This window comes from Acomys minous, assembly GCF_964271855.1.
Source record: "Acomys minous genome assembly, chromosome: 8".
Classification (NCBI taxonomy): Eukaryota; Metazoa; Chordata; class Mammalia; order Rodentia; family Muridae; genus Acomys; species Acomys minous.
The window spans coordinates 17233781-17254254 of NC_140489.1; the positions used below are offsets into that span (position 1 = coordinate 17233781).

Genomic DNA, 20474 nt, shown 5'->3' on the forward strand with positions numbered 1-20474 from the left:
CATAGCACATGCCGCTTCCAGCAGAGATGCTATAGAGGACTCTCCTCACTTGTGCTTTCTGGACTCCATCTATGTTAGTATGCAAGCGCCTGGTAACATCTTAAGCCTTCTACACAGCGACTGGGACCCAGGACAGGCGGGCACCAAGAGAGGAGAGACCAGAAGGGCTACGGGGATGAGTGTGCCTAGACTCCTCCTTGCCATGCCATGCACCCATCCTCCACATGCCTGGGAAGAAAACCCTTTACTGCCCCAGACCGCGGTCTCTATCAGGCAAGAGTACCTGAGAATATCAGGCCCTGAAAACCAACACGCCAGAGATGGCACCCTAGAGAGACTAAGGACTCCTCTGCAGGGTGTGTACCATGTCAGGGCAGAGAGACTCAGGAGTCCCAGGTCCACCTTCCTCTTTCAGGGTCTCTGTTTCCTCCTTGTTATACAGAGCATAGATTGGGTCAGGCACATTTGTTCCGAGAGTGGAATTCTTTTGCAAATACAATCCTAAGTAAACCGTCCATGTAGCAAAGCTAGGAAAAGGCACTGGGTGTGATTGCCACAGCAGGGCAGCGTCAGGCGCCTGCAGGGTCTCCTCTGAGCCTTAGTGACTTCCAGCTCTCACAGGCTCTGAGGGATCCATTCTCCCAGGACTCCACACAGTTGGGAGTTTGAACCCAAACCGTAGCCTTCCACTATCTCAGCCTCTCTGGCATTGCTCCCTTCTCTCTATGCCGTTTGTCTACCACCAATCCGTCAACCATGTCTGTCACTCTTCCTTCTCTTGCCTCAACTGTCCATCCTGGCTATGCCTGGCTACCATAGGCTACCATAGCTCCTCCCCGCCCCCCCCCCCCCCAGCTACTGTCTGTCCACCTCCAGTCTGTCACCCTCTATGCAAACCTCTGCTGGGCCCTGAGCACTCATGGCAGACCTCCTAAGCCCTGCAAGCCTCACTTTCAGCAGCCCTGGCTCCTGCTAACCACATCACTCCACCCACTCCATCTAGAATGTTCTAGATTTTCTTAACCTCTGTTGAATGTCCTCTCTTTCCAGTGAACACCTAGAATGCTCTGAGGGCTCCTCATATCTTCTGTCCTCTGAGGACATCAGCCAGTAAGTGGGCAGAAATGGTTTATGAGTTGTTAACAGTCTTGAATGAATGGCAGAGCCTGGCACAGTGGGTGAGGAAAAAAATGGCTGTACCTAGTGTATCCAGCAACCTATCTGTATTTTCTCTTCCTCCCACCCCCAACTGCTTCAAGAAGAAATAGAATTTGCTTGCAAAGACCCTCAGGCTAGGAGTCGAGACTCAAGTGACACTATCCTGGCTGCTTGGAGGTGGCATGTCCCAACTGTCTGAATATCTCCCACGCGGAGAGAAGAAGGGCTCTGGGCCAGTAAGGCACAAGGACAGATTCCAAAGCTTTCAGGACCAGTCCTGGTGGCAGCTGGGCCTAGGGATGACTTGGGGAATTGTGAAGTCCCTGTGAAGGAGGGCTTTTAGGACCCCGGGGTTTTCACACGAGGCAGAGGTCACATGCCTTGGTTTCAATCATCCAGCTGGCCAAAGGAAGGATCCCACCTCACAGATGACGACGATAGCGTCATAATAACTATTGAAGGTGTCACCTCCCAGCCAATCTACGCAATGGTTTCTACTAATGTAGCCCTCAAAAACATCCTATGAAGAGTACTGACTATTGATTATCCTTGCGAGTAAACTGAGGCACAGATTAAATAACTGGCACTACCGGCACGAACAAAGAAAGGCGGGAGGAAGTGGATCGGGCCAGACCATAGGGAAAATGGGGAAGTAGATTAGATTGGAGCCTTGGCTCCTCACCCTCTTTTTCTAGCCCACTTTACCATCCAGGGTATAGCAGATACTTGCTCCCAGGAGACCCCCTCCCCCACCAGAATTCCCAGTTCCCTGTCAGATGACATTTGTTTCTGCAGAGATCAGCTCCAAGGGAAGGGTCAACACAGAATTTCCGGGCTGTGGCTGTAACTAGGATGGGGGGTAGAAGAAAGGGGGCAGCCAAATCTACATTACTTAAGGGCGCTGACAGGCCACTCCCAGTCCCTCCAGAACAAGTGAGGGCTAGTTACATGCTATTGTCCTCCAATCCGGGAGCGCACAAGATGTGTACAGCATTCCTAGTCTACAGAGTGGAGACCCAAGGAGATGAGATCACAGAATCAAAACAGGCAGATGCCGGAATCCACTGGGGACCAGGCCCGGGACTTTTAAACGGAAACAAAGTATGGCGCTGTAGATTCGCCCACCACTCATGGCCCCTCAGATAGTCCTTGAGGGCTTTCACAGAAATTGCTCTCTACTCTGCCGTTTCAAACCTGATCTTTTACTGGAGGGATGACAGGACATCCCCACTGGTTCGAAACTCTGGGCAGTGTCCCAGGTGGGGGTGGGGGTAGGGGGTGGGGCATGGGTGGGGGGGAGGGGGAGGGCAGAGGGTGGGAGGAAGAGTTCAAAAGTAGGAATCCCTTCCGAATGGCAGTCCCCAAGCTGTTTATTTTCACCCACTTCACACTGCATACGCGCTGGGGGATCCCGCCAACCATAGGCACCTAAGCACCCTAGACCCTCAGCACACACCAGGCTCTGCAAAAGGCCAGTCCAAAGGTCATTGTCCCCAGCCTACCCAGCGGGCTAGCAGAGGGGATCTCTGCCTCAATCCAGGCAGAGAATCAGTTGCCAGGTGGGGCTGCCTGAAATTGTAGGTGCTTTTGAACTACCACCCTACTCCCAGTCTGGCCCCAGGACCTGAGGGTGCAAGTGGGGGGGGGGGAGGGGGGTCAGGCAGAGCAACGGTGCATCGTGGTGCACGGGACTGGCTGGGCTGGGCCGGGGCAGCGAACGCTTGTATCCAAAGTTCAGCCCAGGCAGGAGCCATGTCTGCACAGACACCCCGGGCTCGAACATACTCTAACCAAACCCGCCCAGCCGCCCAGTGTGCGCTGTTTTTCCACTTAACAAAGTCTGGGTTTGAAAGTTTGCTCAAGTGCTGCAGTCACTAGGGCCACCCCCTTTCCCTGCAGAAACCGGGTCCGGCCTTGGGCTCTGCTGGAGGGGGCGGGGAGTCCACCTCAGCACGACACCCACGATGTCCCGCAGCCCAGGGACCATCCGGGGCACCCAGGACTCTCGGGGACCAAGCTGAGCAAGGGCAAGGACGCGGGCCACCTGGGGAGCGGCGGGCGCTGGCTGCCACTTACCCGGCGGGGTGGGCGCTCGTGGGTGCCTCGGTGCGTCGCATCCTGGAGCCGGCGGTCAGGGACGCGACTCCGCTGGGCTCAGGGGCGCGGCGACCTCCGTGTGGCGCTGGCGCTGTCCCTCGCCGAGGGCCGGGCCAGGCGCAGCCGCCAGCCGCGCGCCCAGTGGGGAAGCGCGGGGCCGCTGGCTTCCACTTCCTGGATCGCAGCGCGCCGGGCTCGCAGGAAGAGGCCGGCCCTGGTGGTCAAGGGTTTTTTGTCAGAAGCCCTTCGGCGGCCGCTGCTCGCAGCTGGGAGCCCCCCTGGGGCGCGCGGGAGCCGGGCCGCGCCCCTGGGGCCAGGCCTAGCGGCGGGCGGTGCTGGCGTCGAGGACTGCACCTACTGTGGCCGCGGGCCGCCGGGAGCCTGCGAGGGAATCTTTGAGGAAAATCTCCAAGTTGGCACTGGGCAGCCAGACTCTCAGGGCCGGCAGGTGTCGAGGCCCAGGGCCAGATTGGGACCTTCTTCAACCCAGGGGAGCCAAGACCCCCCCCCCCAGCCACCCCACCCCCCCAGACCCCGATCCCAAGGCGGAGCACCTCCTCCACATCCCTGACAGGTGGCCGCGCAGTCTCCCCCTTGATACCTCCTCTGTTTAAGCTGTTTAACAGGGCAGTTAACATCCATCAAACCTGACATCTAACACACCTGTGCTGTCTAGGCAGGGCACCCAGTTGGAGACAGAGGAGAAAACCCGCCGCCAGTTTACACATCAAGGGAGGCCTCTCTTGTAAGTGCCCAGGCACTCAAAAATGTCTCCTGAGCCTCCTAAGCCTGTGAGACTGGGTAACAGCAGACCTTAAAATATCCCCCTGTCTAACTCAATCTTAGCCTGGGCACTATTTAGACAGCTGGGGACAAGTGAAGTGTCTTGTGCGTTACAGGAATAACCCAACTCCCATGCACATCCTTGGCCTCTACCCTCTAGTTTATACACTTGTGCTAGAGTGTCCACACACCCCCTCACCACCACTTCTCTTCTTGGCATTTTCTCCAAATCAGCTTGTGGAAGTGAGAAAAGAAGCCTAGTTAACAGTGTCCTGCTGGGAAGAGTAAACGGGGTAGCTGCTTTGGGAAGCAGGTTTGGCAGTTCCTCAAACGGTGAAATTATGTACCCAAAGAGGGTTATTTCAGTTTTCAATTCCAGGTTGCAGTTCATCATGGTGGGGAAGTCAAGGCAGGGGAAGTCAAGCAGCTAGTCAGTTACATGACATCCAGTCAAGGAGCAAAGAGAAATGAGCGTGGTCATGCTTGCCTCCTTGTGATCAGCTCTGTTTCTCCACTCTTGTATGGTCCAGGATACCCTGCCTAGGGAATGGTGCTGCCCACAGTGGGCTGGGTCTTCCCACATCAGTAACTCGAGTAAGACAGTCCCTAACCAGCATGCTCAAAGGCCGAACTAATGTAGTGATTCTAAGTTGTGTCCCGTTGGCAAATCAAAGCTGTCTGTCCTAGCGTGTCTATGCAAAACCATGTATATGACTGTTCATATCAGCCTTACTCATGTTACACAGGCTGGGGCTGCAGCTCACAGGTAGAGTGCTTGCCCGGCATGTGTATGTGGGACCCTACATTCAGTCCCCAGTGTGTGTGTGTGTGTGTGTGTGTGTGTGTGTGTGTGTGTGTGTGTGTGACAAGCTATTCACAGTAGCTAGTATGTGGAAGCAGTCAAGCATTCATCCATTGATGAATGTGTAAATATATTTAATCGGGGAATATTATTCAGCCACAAAAATGAACCGTGCCCCAACAACATGGTTCTTCCACACAGATGAATCTTGAAAACATGCTAAGTGACAGAAGCCAGTCACGAAACACACATTCCGTTTGTATGAAGTGTTCAGAATAGGCAATTTCATAGACACAGAAAATAAACTGGTGGTTTTTAGAAGTTGGGGGCGGGGAGTGGAGAGCGGAGAGAGCAACTGGCAAAGGGCTATGGGGTTTCTCTGGGGGTGATGAAAGTGTTTTTAATTGGACTGCGGTGCTGGTTGCACAACTTTGTGGCTGTACTGAAAAAACCATCAAATTATACACTTTAAGCTGGTGAATGGCATCCCAATCAAACTAGCTTTTCCTTTTGAAAGGCACAGAAAGTGTGGTCTCCAGGAAGCAACTCTAGTCACTCCAACCCACACTGCTTTGTACTCTGAGTGCTGCGAGCCACCCTTTCAGGTCACCACCAGGCCCTACAGGCATTTCTTCTCCGAGGCCAACTCCTCCCTGAGCCACAGTTGCCCTTTCTACCACCTCCCTTGACAGTCCTGTAGTTTCCTGCTTGAAAGCTGGGCACAGAAGGCAGCCACAGGTTCAAATCCAACTCCAGGACTCTTTGGGCTGGGGCTGGATACAGCAGTGTGAGGATGTGCCATGGTTTGCACCTCTAAGCCCCACTTTGAATCATCCCTTTGGCAACAAAACCCAGGTTTCCTTTGAAGAGCCTCTCCTCACCCTCCATTTTGCAGGAAACACATGATGCACATTTGGCCAATCAGAGAACTCCAAATACCTGCCACTGTGATTTGGCCAATCAGAGAACTCCAAATACCTGCCACTGTGATTTGGCCAATCAGAGAACTCCAAATACCTGGTGCTGTGATTTGGTTCATAGATCAGTGAGTGTGTCATTCAGCGGAGCCAATAAGATCTCTCCCTGGGCAGGCAGGACTAGAAATGCCCAATCTGCCTTCACACCAAGCTTCTGTAATCAAGACAAGTACAAACCTGGAATAGCCAAAGCCAGCCGGTGCTACCATGTTCTAAAAGTCTAGTAGTAAATACAGCCAAGATGAAGAAAAGCCACACACATGCTGTCCTGGTGATACCACCATGGAGGTCCCGAGGGGCCGCAGAGGCTCCAGTTGCTGCACGGTGGCGGCCCCATCTGGTCTCTTCCATTCTCCCCTTGATGGGGGAGGAACACAGGTCATCCCAACACCTCTGCATCCTCCTTGGGTAGTGCCCACCTCCATGGGCTCCTTGGCCTTCTCCTCCCTCGGTACAAGGTTCCAAATAGCTAGGTCTGCAGCAGGAAATGGGGAGGAGGTTGAGAGTGGTCAGTTCTAAGCCTCCTGGAGTTGGGGGCGGGGAGCAGATAAAGACAAAGTTGTGGTAGCCCAGTTTTGTTTTTCAACACCCTCACTAACCTTACTCTGACAGTTTTGGGATAAGACATGTTTGCAGACAGCATATTTTGTCATGCTGTAGCGGATAAGAAGAACAAGGGCTTCATGGTTCACAGCAGGCTTTGCCGCTTCGTGGGTGTGCACTCCCCCTCTGTGTCCCACTCCCCTCACCTGTAAGTGTGATAACGGCACAGCCCACCTCATAGGGAGTACCAGTCGCGCTGATGGAAGCTGAATGCTTTGGACAGAAGCTGGGGGGGGGGGGTAGCCCATTTGAAATGGCTGTTTGAGCCTGCTAGGGGCAGCAGCAGCATCTACACCTTTAATCCCAGTACCAGGGAGGCAGAGGTGGCCAGCCTGGTCTACAAAGTGAGTTCCAGGACAGCCAAGGCTACACAGGGAAATCCCAGAGGCAGACGGATCTCTGTGAGTTCGAGGCCAGCCTAGTCTACAAAGAGAGTCCAGGACAGCCATGGCTACACAGGTAAACTCTGTCTTGAAAAAACAAACAAATGACCCAAACAACAACAAAACCAAAAACAAGAAACAAAAGGCTGTTTGTACTGTAACTAGGTCTTCACTCTGTCTGCCCTGTCTCCTAGGGAACAAATGGCTCTTCTGATTAAACTAAAATAAGAAGGTTTCAGAAATGCTCGGAAGCTAGGTGTGGTGGCACACACTTGTGAACCCGGCACACACTTGTGAACCCAGCACTCTAGAGGCTGAAGCAGGAAGTTAGCAAGTTGAGGCCAGCAAGGACCATGTGGGAAGACCTTATATCAAAGGAAAAACAAACAAACAAACAAAAAGAATAGGGAAGTACAAGTGAGAATGTCACAACCCCCAGATCCATTCCCATCCTAACCCTAAAGCAGAGGAGGAGGTGGATACCAGATGCAGAAATAGCCAGGCGAAGACCACCAGCGGAGGTTCCTGATAAGCCTAGGGGAGGCAACCAGGAAGTAAGCACGGGCTTCCTTCCTGTCCTGCTGTGGCTGTGGTGGCTGGCTGGACTGCCAACCTAGCTGGAAGTTGGAGGGCTGAACTAGGCAGCCTGTTGGTCCGGCCCTGTGGGTCCTCTGTTGTGTGTGTTGGGGGACGAGATCAGACTCGGGGCTTCAGGCCATGAGCCTTTGACAGAGTAACCAAGACTGCTGGATGCGCCAGCATGGCTGCTGTCAGATACCTGACACTTAAGTGTTTCTGTTGATGGTGTGTGAGATAGAAGCTTCACCAGAGGAGCCGTGTCTAAAAACCTGACCGGAGAAACCGTGAAACCGTGGCACAGTGGCTCCTTAGGATGTTCCACTTGGCAAAAAGAGATCAGCAGGAAGCAGCTTTGTGGGTTTCCATCTTTCCCCCACACCCCCGTTTCCTGAGGTTTGGGAGTATAGACAGAGTTATAGCGTGATCAGTCACCCTGTGTGATGTCCACACAGAAGCACAAATGTCTGCCCTGGCTGAGCAGGGTTTGAGGTGACATGCCGCCAGGCTCGGCAGGGAGAACCAGCAGCTGCTAGCAAGCAAGAGGGGCATCTCTACCTCTGAGGTGGAGTCTGAGCACACGCTGAGGGCTGCCTTGGCAGCCACCTTCTTATCTCCCAGGCTGCGGTCTCATCTTCATCCTCAGCCAGGGAGGAATCTGCAGGCACATTGGCAGTGCCCAGTTCCTTAAGGGCTTTGGACAGAGCCTCCTTCAGCCCCTCAGACTCCTCATTCTGTTCAGACTGAGGTGGTCACCAAGGGAGGGCTCTTACACCAAAGCTGAGGAGTCCCAGTCTTACACAACCTAGTCACAGAGGTGACATCTTACCTTGTGTTGTCAGAAGCAAGTCAGGTGCACTAAAGGGAGGGGGCATAAGAGGCCTGGAGCAGTGGTCAGCCATCTTGGGAAACTGCCTATAGCGGCAGAATCCATATGTGAAGAAACCAGGGCTTTCAGTGTTGCCATCAGCTACTGATAATTTGGTTCCTCTCTCTGCTCTGTCCCCCTGGAGGTTGACCTCTCTAAGCGAGTTCTATGGCTCCTGAGACCAGTCAGGATCACGTGGTCTGTCTGTCAGTCCAACAGGAAAGGGAAAAAGCCTTCCTCCTGTCATGGCTTGAAATTCCATATGCAGTTAGACAGTGGTCACATGCCTGCCCTGTGATAAAATGCCAGATCCCAGTGGCCTCATAGTAATAAGAACCCACACTTGGCCTGAGGGGTGTGGTGTGTGTGTGTGTGTGTGTGTGTGTGTGTGTGTGTGTGTGTGTGTGTGTGATTTTTATTTCCCTCAGTCACCTTGGGAAGGGATGAAACCTGGTCAAAAACATACAAAGAGCAGCCTAGAACTACGCACACGTCATCATCACCTCTTCTTCCTCGGGGTCACAGCTTGGGTTCACACATGAGGGTAGTCTGATGAATACGCTCATTATCTGGCTAATGGTGTTTATGATTATTTTAATTTACATTTATTTTTCTATTTATTTACTGTGTGTGTGTGTTATGTATGTGTGGGTATGGGCGTGCTTGAACCATGGTGCATGTGTAGAGGTCAGAGGAGAACTCGTGAGAGGTGGTTCTCTCTTCCACACGAGCCCTAGGGATCAAACTCAGGTTGTCATGCTGGGTGGCAGGCCCCTTTACACAGTAGTCTTCTCCCCAGCCCCACGGTGGTGGTGGTTTTTGTGGGGCTATTCATACATCTAAACTCATCAAACTATATGCTTAAACTCAGGATTATTGTGGGCAGGTTAAGTTTCAAAGAAGCTGATTTTTAAAAGTGTAATTTTTGGCTGTTATGTTGTAAAAAGTAAAAAAAAAAAAAAAAAAAAAAAAAAAGCAAACGAAAACAAAAAAAAGAAAACAAACCCCAGAACAGTTGTTCTTTGATCTTTTGAAAGCTGTTATCTGATAACAGAGCAAAGTCACTCATGTGTGACCAGGGGATGAAGTTCTGACTTACTGCTTTATGATTCTCCTTTGGTAGCAATCAAAAACATGTTCATTTATAGTATTTGTGTCATTTTACCAGTTGCAAAGAGGTTGTTACAGTCACAAGAGGCTGAGAAAAAAAAATCACCAAAAACAACTTGTGGAAATGCTGTACAGAGTTTATAATCAAAAGACAAAGCCACAGGTCACCATGGTCTTTCAAGTTGCTGACGATGTGGTTTAAAAACATTAAGCATGGAGAATCACTTTTTTCTGAAGATTATTTTCTTGCCCCTCCTGACACTGTATGATAATCACAGAGAAGGAGAAGGAGTCCAGCCGGACTCAGCCCTGAACACCAGCTGCTGGTTGCAGGCTCCAGCAGGCTCTCGCCTGGGCCTTCCCCTTGGCAGCCCTGAGAATGAGGGGATGGAAAGAGACTTTGCAACAGTGACCTCCGGGAAGCAGAGCTACATTCTTGATAAGAGGCCAGCGGTTACACATTAAGCGGCTCAGCATTTCCAAGGTGCCTCATCTGCCAGAAGGCAAGCCAGGAGGAGGGCATGCTCATACCCAGGAGAGCAGAGTTCCCACTGTGAGCCTGGCTCTGTAGTCCTACTGTGTGCCCTGGGGTCGAGGTCAGGGAGGCAGGAGAGAAAGATGGAAAATTATGACAACATGGGAAGGGAGAGGAATTTGGCTGAAGTCCGACTGAAGCCTCTTGGCATATGAGAGTCAGGATTTCAACACAACTAACTGTCCTTGGGGCTGTTCTTCCTTCCCATCTGTAAACCCGTAACTTTCTAGGAATCTCACCAGCTAGCCAGCTTATACTAAAAGGGCGCAGTCTAAGCTCCTCTGTATCCCTAATGGCTCCTGGTTTTACCTTATCAGACTGCAGTTTCATCTGTGGTGTCCTAGGAGCCACCCTATAACTTTACAAAAAGAAAAAAAAGAAAAAAAAAAAAAAGAAAGAAAAAAGAAAAGAAAAGAAAAGAAAAAGTCTTCCTTGTCCCTTAAAGCTGTTTAAGTAATGAAATTCCAAGTCTCGAAAATTCTGTACACAGTCACTACTGGGATATCTAACAGCCACACTTATTTGGGAAATCACACCTGTGCTCTTGAGCATGCCCCACTCTTTCCTTGGATGTTTTTCAATTTTTTGAAAAAATAAATTTAAACTCTACTTAATACTGGTTATTTCTAATGTTCTCTTCTATGTCAAAGTCAAGGATCCCTCTTTACCTGAGTGGTGGTCCCTAAGGGATTCGGAGAGCTCTGCAGGGTGCTGGCCACAGGTCTGGGCTGTGTCTACTGCCGCAGTACTTCTGACACAAAGACAAGAGGGTTCCTTTTCCCTCCCTCTGAATTTGGGTAGGCAATCTGTAACTCTTTCTCATTCATCCATGTATTCTTGGGTTAGGGGCTCATGAATACAAGGTGGAAATATTGTATATATAGTATTGGTTACTACTAAGGGCTAAGAAATTACCTCCAAACACAACACCTTTAAATAACACCCTCCCCACCTCCATTAGATGCATTTTCTATTGATCAGGGTCAATCAGTGTCTTTTTTTTTTTTTTTTTTTTTTTTGAGACAGGGTGTTGCTATGGAGCCCAATTTGGCCTGAGCTTGCGGTCTTGTTCTCCCATGCATCCAAGTGCTAGGATATGAGGCATCAGCCACCAGACCTTTGCTGAGCCAAAAAGTTGAGAGCAGCTTAACTGGTTGGTTCTGACTCATGGTTGCTCATGACGTTGTGGCCAAGATGAAGTCAGGCAGCCATTTTGGACTGTGAGGGAGACAAGGCAGCCTAGAAGGATGCTGGGCACTGGAATCAGGAAGTACAATGAACTTCCTTATCTACGTGAACAAGAAGGAAACTCTCACCCTGTTTCAGTCACGGTTGGGGGGTTCCTAGAGTAGGCTTTCTGTGTATTTTTCTTGTTGAGGCAGGGTCTCCCTATTCCCTACCCCCCTCACTGACCTGGAACGGATAATCCCTCTACCTCAGCCTCTCTGTCATCCCTGAGATCACAGGCAGGTGCGCCTGGAGTAGGATTTCAGGTGGAGAAAATAATGGAAGGGCATTTTTGGGGGATGAGCTCGTGTATGGAAAAACCTAGAAAAAGGACCTTATCTCCATCTTTAGCTAGTAATGAGAGAAAAGTGAGGTACAGCTTGCAATGGCCTGGGTGCTCATGGTGCAAACTTCTGGAATTACTAGGTCTCACAGGACTTTCCTCCCAGAGGCCAGGACAGGGAGCCTTGTGTCTTAGAGTGTTGCCTGTTCTCCAACAGCCTGGGGGAGGTGGTGATAGCTTCTTTATCACTCTTTGGAATTGATTAGTGTCCCCCTCACTGCTCTCTTGGGAGAATATCTACTTTCTCTAGTTGCCTCAGGCCATCTTCCTCAAGAACAAGGGATGCTCCTGTGTATTGTGACTGACAACAGGCTGGGCAGGATGAAGGTACATCTTCCGATCTCACCTGGTAGTCATCAGGCCACGGTTCCAACTGGGTTTCTGCTGTTATCTCAGTTGAGGCCCCTGGGTCCTCAGGTAAGAGCATCCTCACATGAGGACTTACTGTCCTGGGGCTCTGCTAAGGGTGCCTGGGTGCTGGTGGTCAGCAGCTCTGTCTGCTTCAGATGACAGGGCTCCAGCTTCGGCTCCATCCTTTTCTTCCCCCACAGCGTGGCCTTGGGCAAATTCCTTAAATTCCCTCTTCTTCTGAAAGGTGGGTATCAAGGTGCCCACCCCTGGCAGCTTGTAGAAGTCTGTAGGAGGTGGCTACCTGCACGCCAAGTGGCAGAGCCATGACAAATGCTGCTTTCTTTTCATTCACTTTCTTCTTTTGTGTTTTAAAAAATTGTTTTCGGTTATTATTTTTTTTATTATGTGTATGAATGTTTCCGCTTGCATGTATGTCTGTGTAACACGTGCATGCCTGGTGACCTCAGAGGTCAGAAATGGGCATCAGAACCTACAAACTGGAGTTACACATGAGTGTTAACTTCCATGTGGGTGCTGGGAGCGAAACCCAGGTCCTCTACACGAGCAGCAACTGCTGAGTCTCTTCAGCCCATGTTTACTTAGTTAGCACACAGAGTAGCAGGTTTCATTATGGCATTTTCATGTATGCTTTGTGTAGGTTGATCCCTCCCTCAGCCTACTCCTTTCCTCTCCCCCACTTTTCACTCTCACCCCCAGGAGTGCCCTTGCCACATGTGCTCTACTATCCTCCCCTACCTCAACTCCCTTTTCTCCTCTCAGGGGCCCCTTTCTAGTTTCCAGGGCCCTACACACTCACCCCACAAAAACCATATAATATATATGCATGTATATATGTGTATATGAAGCCGTGGTGGCACCTGTCTTTAATCCTAGTACTTGGGAAGAAGAGGCAGATGTCTTTGAGTTCAAGGCCAGCCTGGTCTACCTAGGGAGTTCCAGGACAGGCAGAGTCACAGAGACTCTGTTTCCAAAAAAAAAAAAAAGCAATAAATTAAAAAAAATGAGAAGCTAAGACATATGAGAGAGAAAACAGTGTTTGCCATTTTGAATCTTAGTAATTTCACTTAATACTTTACAGTCCCTATTTTTGTAGCTGAAATTCCACCTTATACATGCCGCGTTTTCTTTCTCCATTCATTCTTTGATGAACATCTCGGCTGATTCCATTTCCTTGCCATTGTGAATAGTGCAACGATAAACACATATGTGTAAGTGCCTGTCTGGGGCCAGTGCGATGGTTCGGCGTGTCAAAGTACTTGCTGCCAAGATGGCAACTTGGGTTCAATCCTTGGGGCCCACATGGTGGAAGGAAAGAATTGACTTCCACAAGCTGTCTTCTCACCTCCACATGGGCGTTGCGGTATGTAATGTATCCCTTCTCCCAGTAAATAAATACAATACAAGATTTTTTTTAAGTGCTGTTGTGATATGATATATGGCTTTTTCAGTGAGAGATAGTACTTAAAAAAAAATAATAAGGTAAGGAGCAGTAAAAGACAACTCCTGATGTCGATTTCAGGTTTCCAAATGCACACATGCATACCTGTGTCCACGCACATGTGCAACACACACACACACACACACACACACACACACACACACACACACATTTCAAGATACTAACAACTAAGCTGAAACCCTTTAAAGTGTGTGGTGGTGGTGGGGGACACAGTGAGACGGCAGCTGTCTCTAGGAGAGGGTGGGGCCACCCAGACTCATCCCAGCCAGGCTACCCGTAACCACAAGTCCAAATTTGTTTTATTCATTTCCAACCATTGTAATTAAAAGCTCCAACTTCTCATCCTTTTTTTTAAGTTTATTTTTTTCTCAATATGCAAATAGAAATGGTTTCCAATGGCTGTTATTCCAGTGTAATTCTTTCAAAAAAAAAATACACATGTGTGTCTAGGAAAATGTGGATGAAAGATCTAGCAGGAAGGATAATTTGTGCTTGGTTATTGTACTGACGGTGTACATGGTTTTGATATATTGCATCACAATACTGACTGCTAGGTTTCTTATAAAGGTTTAGTTTCATATATTACTCTAGGGTGTTTTTTCTTCACAATAAAAGCTAACTCATGCCAGTGTTTAGGAACCAATAATATCAATTCATTCAAATTTAATGACAGTTTTATTAAACTAAGAATCTCATATCACAGAGCATTCACAGTGCAGGAGGTCACAGTTATTGAAAAAATAAATAGCGGCATAAATATATTTATTATTTACAGCTTTCCAACCCCTTGCTCCTGCTCTGCCTGTTAGAGAGAATGAACAAAGATGGCGGCTCTCAGCCCAGCATGCTACAGATGTCTTGCAGGCACTCAGTAGTGTACGGATGGCCTCAGAAGTTCTTGGTTTGGAGTGCTTTTAAGGAGGCTCTTTCAAAATTCAAGACTCCTCTGTTTCCAGCTGCCTGCAACTTGATAAATCAAGGCTGTGTTGAGTAAAGGTCCAAATCCCCTGAGGAAACTGTGCCCAGCCTGGCCTTGGCGTCTGGGATGTTCCTGGTCTCCTCACGCCCAGCTTGCCTTGGCAGTCCCATCTTGTCCCTAGATCTGGCACAGCTGGCCGGCAGCCTTCTGCGGCCTCTGTGTAATCAAAGCTGCCTTTGTGTCAGACATCAGGAAGGGACTTTGGAGACACAGGGGAGGGCAGCCTGCCAGGAATGAGTGCTCTGAATGACACATCCAGCCGCACAGACTAGCAGCCAACCCTCCGCAGCCTGGGGATCCCCAAACAGTCAGCCACAGTGGCTCAGTCTTTGGCTTTATCTGCCAGGTCCCCAAAACGAACCTGGTGCAGGTCAGGTGCAAGAAGCCAGAGAATAGTCACAGGGTCCGCAGCTCAGAGGGGTAGCCAGCGGACACGCCGCAGCCACAACCCACTCACGGAGCACTTTACTTATGGGAGAGAGTGACCTTGTCTCAGTCCCAGGCATGTTGCGGAGGAAAGGCCTCCCTCTGGAAGAGGACACCCAAACTTCCCTATTGGGAATTCTAGAGTAATGAGGGGCAAGTGCTGTCTTGGACCCTTCCTTACTACACAAAAGCTGATCTCAACGCAACCAAAAGCCACATGGTCACTTCTATTAATAGCTAACAGCAACGACAAATGGACTTGGTTTCTAAGGGTGGAGTAGTTTGAAAAGCCCATGTTCTCTCCAGGATTAAGGGTTTTCTCGAACTCATGAATGGGAAAGCCCCAGCCAGCAGGGTGCCTCAGCAGCCACTACTTAAGTGGTGGAGTACAATGAGAAGACATGTGGGCCAGGCTGGCATCTCTCCTGGGGCTTTTAACAAGAAGCAGGCCAAGCCCCAGGCCTGTAAATGTAACGGATAGAAAAGCCACCCAGCCACAGCCTTGACTGTCTCAGCAGACAGTTTTAAGCTCTTGGATGCTTCCCTCAGGCCCCCAGGACTGCGCTAGGACAGAACAGGGGAAGGCTTGACTTTAGCCCTTGCTGAGGGAGCGGGAGGAAGTTAATCAGCTTGGTCAACTGGACAGGAAACTGTAGGGTAGATTAGAAACACAAGGTGAATGATGCGATGCGTCAAAGCCAAGCCCTGACTCCCTAGGAGTGCGCGTGCGTGCGTCTGTGCGTGCGTCCGTGTGTGTGTGTGTGTGTGTGTGTGTGTGTGTGTGTGTGTGTGTGTGTGTGTGTGTGTACGTACGTATTTGAGGAGTCAGCAGAGGTACACGGAAACTGGAAGGCATAGATGACAGAAAAGCTATAATGTTTAACCCCGCTGTAGGATAACCAAAGCTACCAGACCGTTCAGCCGGCTTTCCTAAAACGACAGCCCCTCCTGCGTGGCAGACGTGGAGAAAAGTGCCCCTTTCCCCAGCTGCATGAAGACACGCATTTGCTTGTATTGGGTGGCACGGTGATGAAGGTCCATTGTCCCAAGGCAGACATGAAGCAAATCACAAAGCTAGCACCTACCAAGTTCAGGCTGCTTCCTATCAAAAAGTAACTACCAGGAGTGTCCAACACACAGCCCATGGGCCACACCAAATTGTAAACTTACTTAAAACATTATGATTTTTTTTTGAGGGGGGATAAAGAATATATATACACACATGTGTATATATATATATCTGTGTGTAATACATATTAATATATATGTATATATATTTGGTAACATGATTGCATGATTCATGTGTGTGAACTCTGTAGATGATGTGGCTCAGAAAAGCCAGACATTGGACACCCCTGCTGGTTACACCCTGGGAACATGCCTTTCCAAGAAAGGCTGGAAGAAAGCTAGCTGTGATTCCCAGAGGCCCCTCTTGTCTGCCCTGTGGGTAAAGCGCATGGAAATCTCTCTCCTGTGCCTACATAACCGCCAGTGGGAAGAGTTGCCCAGAAAACAGGAAAAGCCCACTCTCTAGAGTTCGAGGAAGCCTTGTGGGGGTTTAACCTGTGATGGGCTCATGGGATGTGACGAGCTGCAGAGGTCAGAGAAGGAGAAAAGTGTTCACCCCTGGAGAAGGCAGGTGTCCTTTTAGGGAGTTTGTACAGGGAGAAGAGGGACCTGGACTCAGGAAGGCAGGGCCTTAGGTAGTCAACTGGTAGGAATCAGGACTTATTTTCACTCAAGAGTTAACCAGAGGACATTTTCAAAACCTTCTAGTAGTTTCTATGGACACAGTGTGGCATTGGAGCCATCCCCAGGTACCCTGAATACACCTACCTGCTCCCTTGACTCCTGTGGAGATCGTGTTGGGAGACATCAGAACACCTCTGGCATGTACTTAAAGCCTGGCTGATGGATGGATTCTACTGGCAATTTTAAACCTAACCAGCATGTACTTTGTCCCTTAAGCATCTACCAAGAGTGTAGCCATATTACCCAGCCACTCACAAAGGTAACTTACAATGGAGGGAAAGGCAGGTTGGGAAGAGAAGGCCACACCTTCCCCCAGGGGCCCAGGCAGGGGTGGGGCAGTGTGCAGGTGGGCATCAGTGGCTTGGTGCCTTGAAAGGTGTTTGTTACTCACTGCTGACTTCCAGGGAAAACAAGGCAAGGTGGACTAGGAGGCCACTGATGTGATATGGGACATGCCCATTTCACACCCAGGGGAGCGGAGATGCCACAGAGAGAAGTGTCCAGTGCTGTGCTTTTCCCAGGAGGAATGGTCCAAGCCCCTCTTAGTTTCCCTCATCTCTGTCCACAGGCTGCCCCACCTCAGACCTATAAAGGATTCAGAGAGCAGAGGAACCAGGAGAGAGGCAGCCATCTTCCATTTTAATGCAGCATTTGTTCTTGTTTTTCTGCCTCTGAAGAGAAAAGCTAAGTGTATTATTTGTTTTTTCTTCTTTCTTTTTTTTGTAGAAGAAGTAATTATACCATGCTAATTTAGCTTTGGGGATAACACAAAGACAGCAATTCTCTACACTAATGGAAGCATGTTTTTAACGACGAAGGCCTATACTACCAAACAAATCTTTAAACTCATGAGGAAAAATATTTAGTTAAAAACAGAGAACTTTTCACTTTCAACCTGTAGTTTCCTAGATATGAGAGATGCCCAAAGCCTTTAAGGGTCATTGGCATACCAAAGTCCAAAGAAAACTAGGAAGAGGCATGCCCTACAACATACCAAAAACATAATTTTCAGTTTCTAATACAGTTGTGAGACACTTTATAACTTCCAGCAGATTCTGAGAGTGGGGGAAGGCAACAGGGATGGTTTCTGAAAGCTAGGCAAAGGCTCAGACTCAAAACACAGTGAGGCTCCTCAAAGGCTGGGCTTGTGACTTAACAACATCTAAAAGATAGTGTTTGGTCTTTTTCAGGAAAAAAATAGGAGCATTCAGCAAGGAAGGGCATTAAGACTATGATTTGAAAAATGTCTGGGTAAGTTAAATATTCCATGAAGTTCTGACCCAAGAAATAAGATTCACACCTCCAACTGAAGGCAAAGTCACAGTCAAGTCACAGTGCCAGCCTGGGCAATACAGTGCACTAGCCAAAGCAGGAGTGGGGGATGGGTACTTTTGGCCTCAGCTCCGCTACATCCTGAAGCGTAACTAGAGCCACTTCATATCAATTGCTGATGGAATGAAAAGAACCCGTACTTACACTACAGAGAAGTTAGGAGGCTCAAAGGGAAGACAGAAGCACTCAGAGCTAGCATGCGCCTGCAAAAGAGGTGTGTGTGTGTGTGTGTGTGTGTGTGTGTATGTGTGTGTGTGTGTGTGTGTGTGTGTGTGGTGTATGAGCTACTAGGGTATAGATCAGTTCTGAAGCCTCTTGCAGATGGATTTATATTCAGGCTCCTTCCCTCAGGCGAAGCTATTCTTTTTAAGGGAAATTACACTACCTCACTCCGCAGACCACTGAGCCTATCCAGATAGACAAAAAGTAAAGTCTTGACTCAGTCAAGCTACTAATACTGATGTGAACCCCAAATAGAAGGCTGGTAATGGGATCGAGGTCTCATCATAGTTTTGCTTAAGGGAATTTAGGGACCACAAGCTTGAACACTTTGTCCCTTGAAATTCAGAGAGCATCGCTACAGATCCCACCGTGGATTTACAGTAGCCACCAAGGTTAAAACTCACTAAACACCCTTCTCTCATTACCTGGGGTCTTCCCTGTGCCTTCTACTGTGCAAAATATCTCAGAATTCAAAGTGCATCAGATCTGATAGACTTTTGCAATAGAAATATTAAAAAAATAAAAACCTCACTATATAAAACTAATTTGTGCGTTCTCATTAGAACCCAGGAATGGTTTATAGCCGTAAATCCGTTACACAGAGATTTCAGGGCTACAAAGATGTTTCATGTTTTCCTGTGTTTGGGTCCATCTCCCATCCCTGGCCTTTGCTTGCTGTAGAAGACTCTGAGGTTGAATAAACTTAGCTCTAAAAACTCTACGTTTTTCCACTTGGCTTCAGCTAACCAGAGAGGGCCATCTGTGGACACTTTCTTCTTGCCATTAACCGTCGCTTCTGCAATTGGTTGGGCAAATGAACAACTGTGTCTTTCAGCGGGGTGGTTTTGAAAGCAGAGCATTACCAGAGAAGTTACAAACCTGATGGGACAGCGCATGGCATCCTAAGGGATGAAATGTGTAGCCTTGACTACATTCCCAACTGTGTCTCCAAGTTAGCACCTGTTTCTGTGTGGTCTTCCACCTTTTTCTCTATTCCAAACCAAATTGTCGTGGAGCCAGCGTGGGATGACACACAGAGGATTCATTTTTCTCCAAGGGTAACCTTTTTGGTCCCCGTCAATGATCCTTTTGTGTGGAATGATATTCTTCAAGTTGATGATCTATATGTGACATTTTATTTTTAATATTTCATTGCTCATTTTCTGAATGTGTCAATTAAAAAAAAAAGGATAACAGTATTTGCTTGCTTTTCTCTCTTCTACTGGGAAGTTATGTTTCCACTCTCGCTATTTTTCCTATAACTGCAGTAGTGGTCTCAAGCCTCCTGCAGGTGGATGCCTTGTCTCTTCCAAGTTTCCAGTGTTCCCAGCAGACTCAGATGCCCATGGTAACACAATCTGCCTTCTCCAGGCCCAGAGGTGACACTTGCCAACCACAGTCCTATTTTTCACTCATCTAGGACACCTCATGGTCACTGACTGACTCACTTTTGAGGCTGCCCATGTAACAGAAACACAAACAGCACGCAGAAGTCCTTTTGGCTAAAGTGTGCAAGAGAGAAGAGACAGATGCAACCGTGCAGCTGGCAGCCAAGAGTCTGTGGAACTGCTCAAATAATGGCTGGGCCCTGCCCTGCGGGGACAGATGCCTAGCAGCCTGGCCCGTGGTGGCCCTTCCTTCCAGCTCATGAAAGAATTGACAGCGGCTGCCAAGGCAGGAGAGACCTGTGTGGAAAAGGAGAGAGAGAGAGAGAGGATGCCAGCATCACGGTGGCCACAGCGGTTTCCTGGGCAACAGCTCAGCTTTAGTCATCTTCTCTGCACATGGGCAAGTTGACGAAGGTGAAGACATTAAATTCTATCATTATGGAGAAACACAGGAAGATGGCATAAAGGACCAGCACATAGATGCCCAGCTTCCGGTCCAGGCGCCATTTGTTGAGGTGGATGCCAAGGACCTGGAAAGAGATGGGGAGAGCTAGGCTTGTTGGGGCTGAGAGACCCAAAGACTTTTTTTTAAAAATTTAAAACCGAGCAATAACACTGTGGACCCCAGAACTTACTACAAAACGTACACAAGATTCTGGTCCAATTGAGACTAGGCTCTGAGACTTGTCTCATGACACAGTTGAATCCACAGTAGCCAACTCTCATGCCCTGTCCCTCCCCAAGGAGACAGGCCACTTCCTTAGGGTGCGACATGTCCTCACCATGGCCCTCCTCCTGGGAAACCAGATCTTCCCCTTTGCCTCAGAACTTGGCATCAGAATAATTTCTCTTCAGCAGATTTCCCAGGCTCATTTGAGCCATTCTGGGCAAACTTCTGCTTCGGGCCTCCCCCTTTTTTTGTGCATATGTTGGGGCAGCAAGCTCCCCCTGGCCCTGCCAACTACCCTGGCTCTTATCCCAGAATCAAAGCTTCCTTGGGCTGGAGCACAGCTGCCTCCATAGAGCACAGAGCATTGTAAAGACAGAGCAACCTGGCTTCAGACCACCGTTTTGCTTAATGC

General features: G+C 49.1%; 2 protein-coding genes across 4 annotated transcripts in view; both read right to left on the bottom strand.

Moving 5' to 3' along the window:
• RIN3 (Ras and Rab interactor 3) overlaps positions 1-3686 on the bottom strand; it is a 107239-nt gene extending 103553 nt beyond the window's left edge. The window contains exon 1 of one of the 2 annotated variants that reach the window (XM_084792664.1): positions 3235-3674. In XM_084792664.1, the coding sequence (XP_084648790.1) occupies positions 3235-3275 (41 nt within the window). In that variant the 5' untranslated portion in view covers positions 3276-3674. Of the gene's footprint in view, positions 1-3234 lie in introns of both variants that reach the window. The other variant, XM_084792666.1, reaches the window with a different exon arrangement.
• Positions 3687-13635: 9949 nt separating this feature from the next.
• Positions 13636-20474, bottom strand: part of SLC24A4 (solute carrier family 24 member 4) — a 143407-nt gene continuing 136568 nt past the window's right edge. For both annotated transcript variants that reach the window (XM_084792669.1, XM_084792668.1), the window contains exon 17: positions 13636-19922. In XM_084792669.1, the coding sequence (XP_084648795.1) occupies positions 19770-19922 (153 nt within the window). In that variant the 3' untranslated portion in view covers positions 13636-19769. The remainder of the gene's footprint in view (positions 19923-20474) is intronic.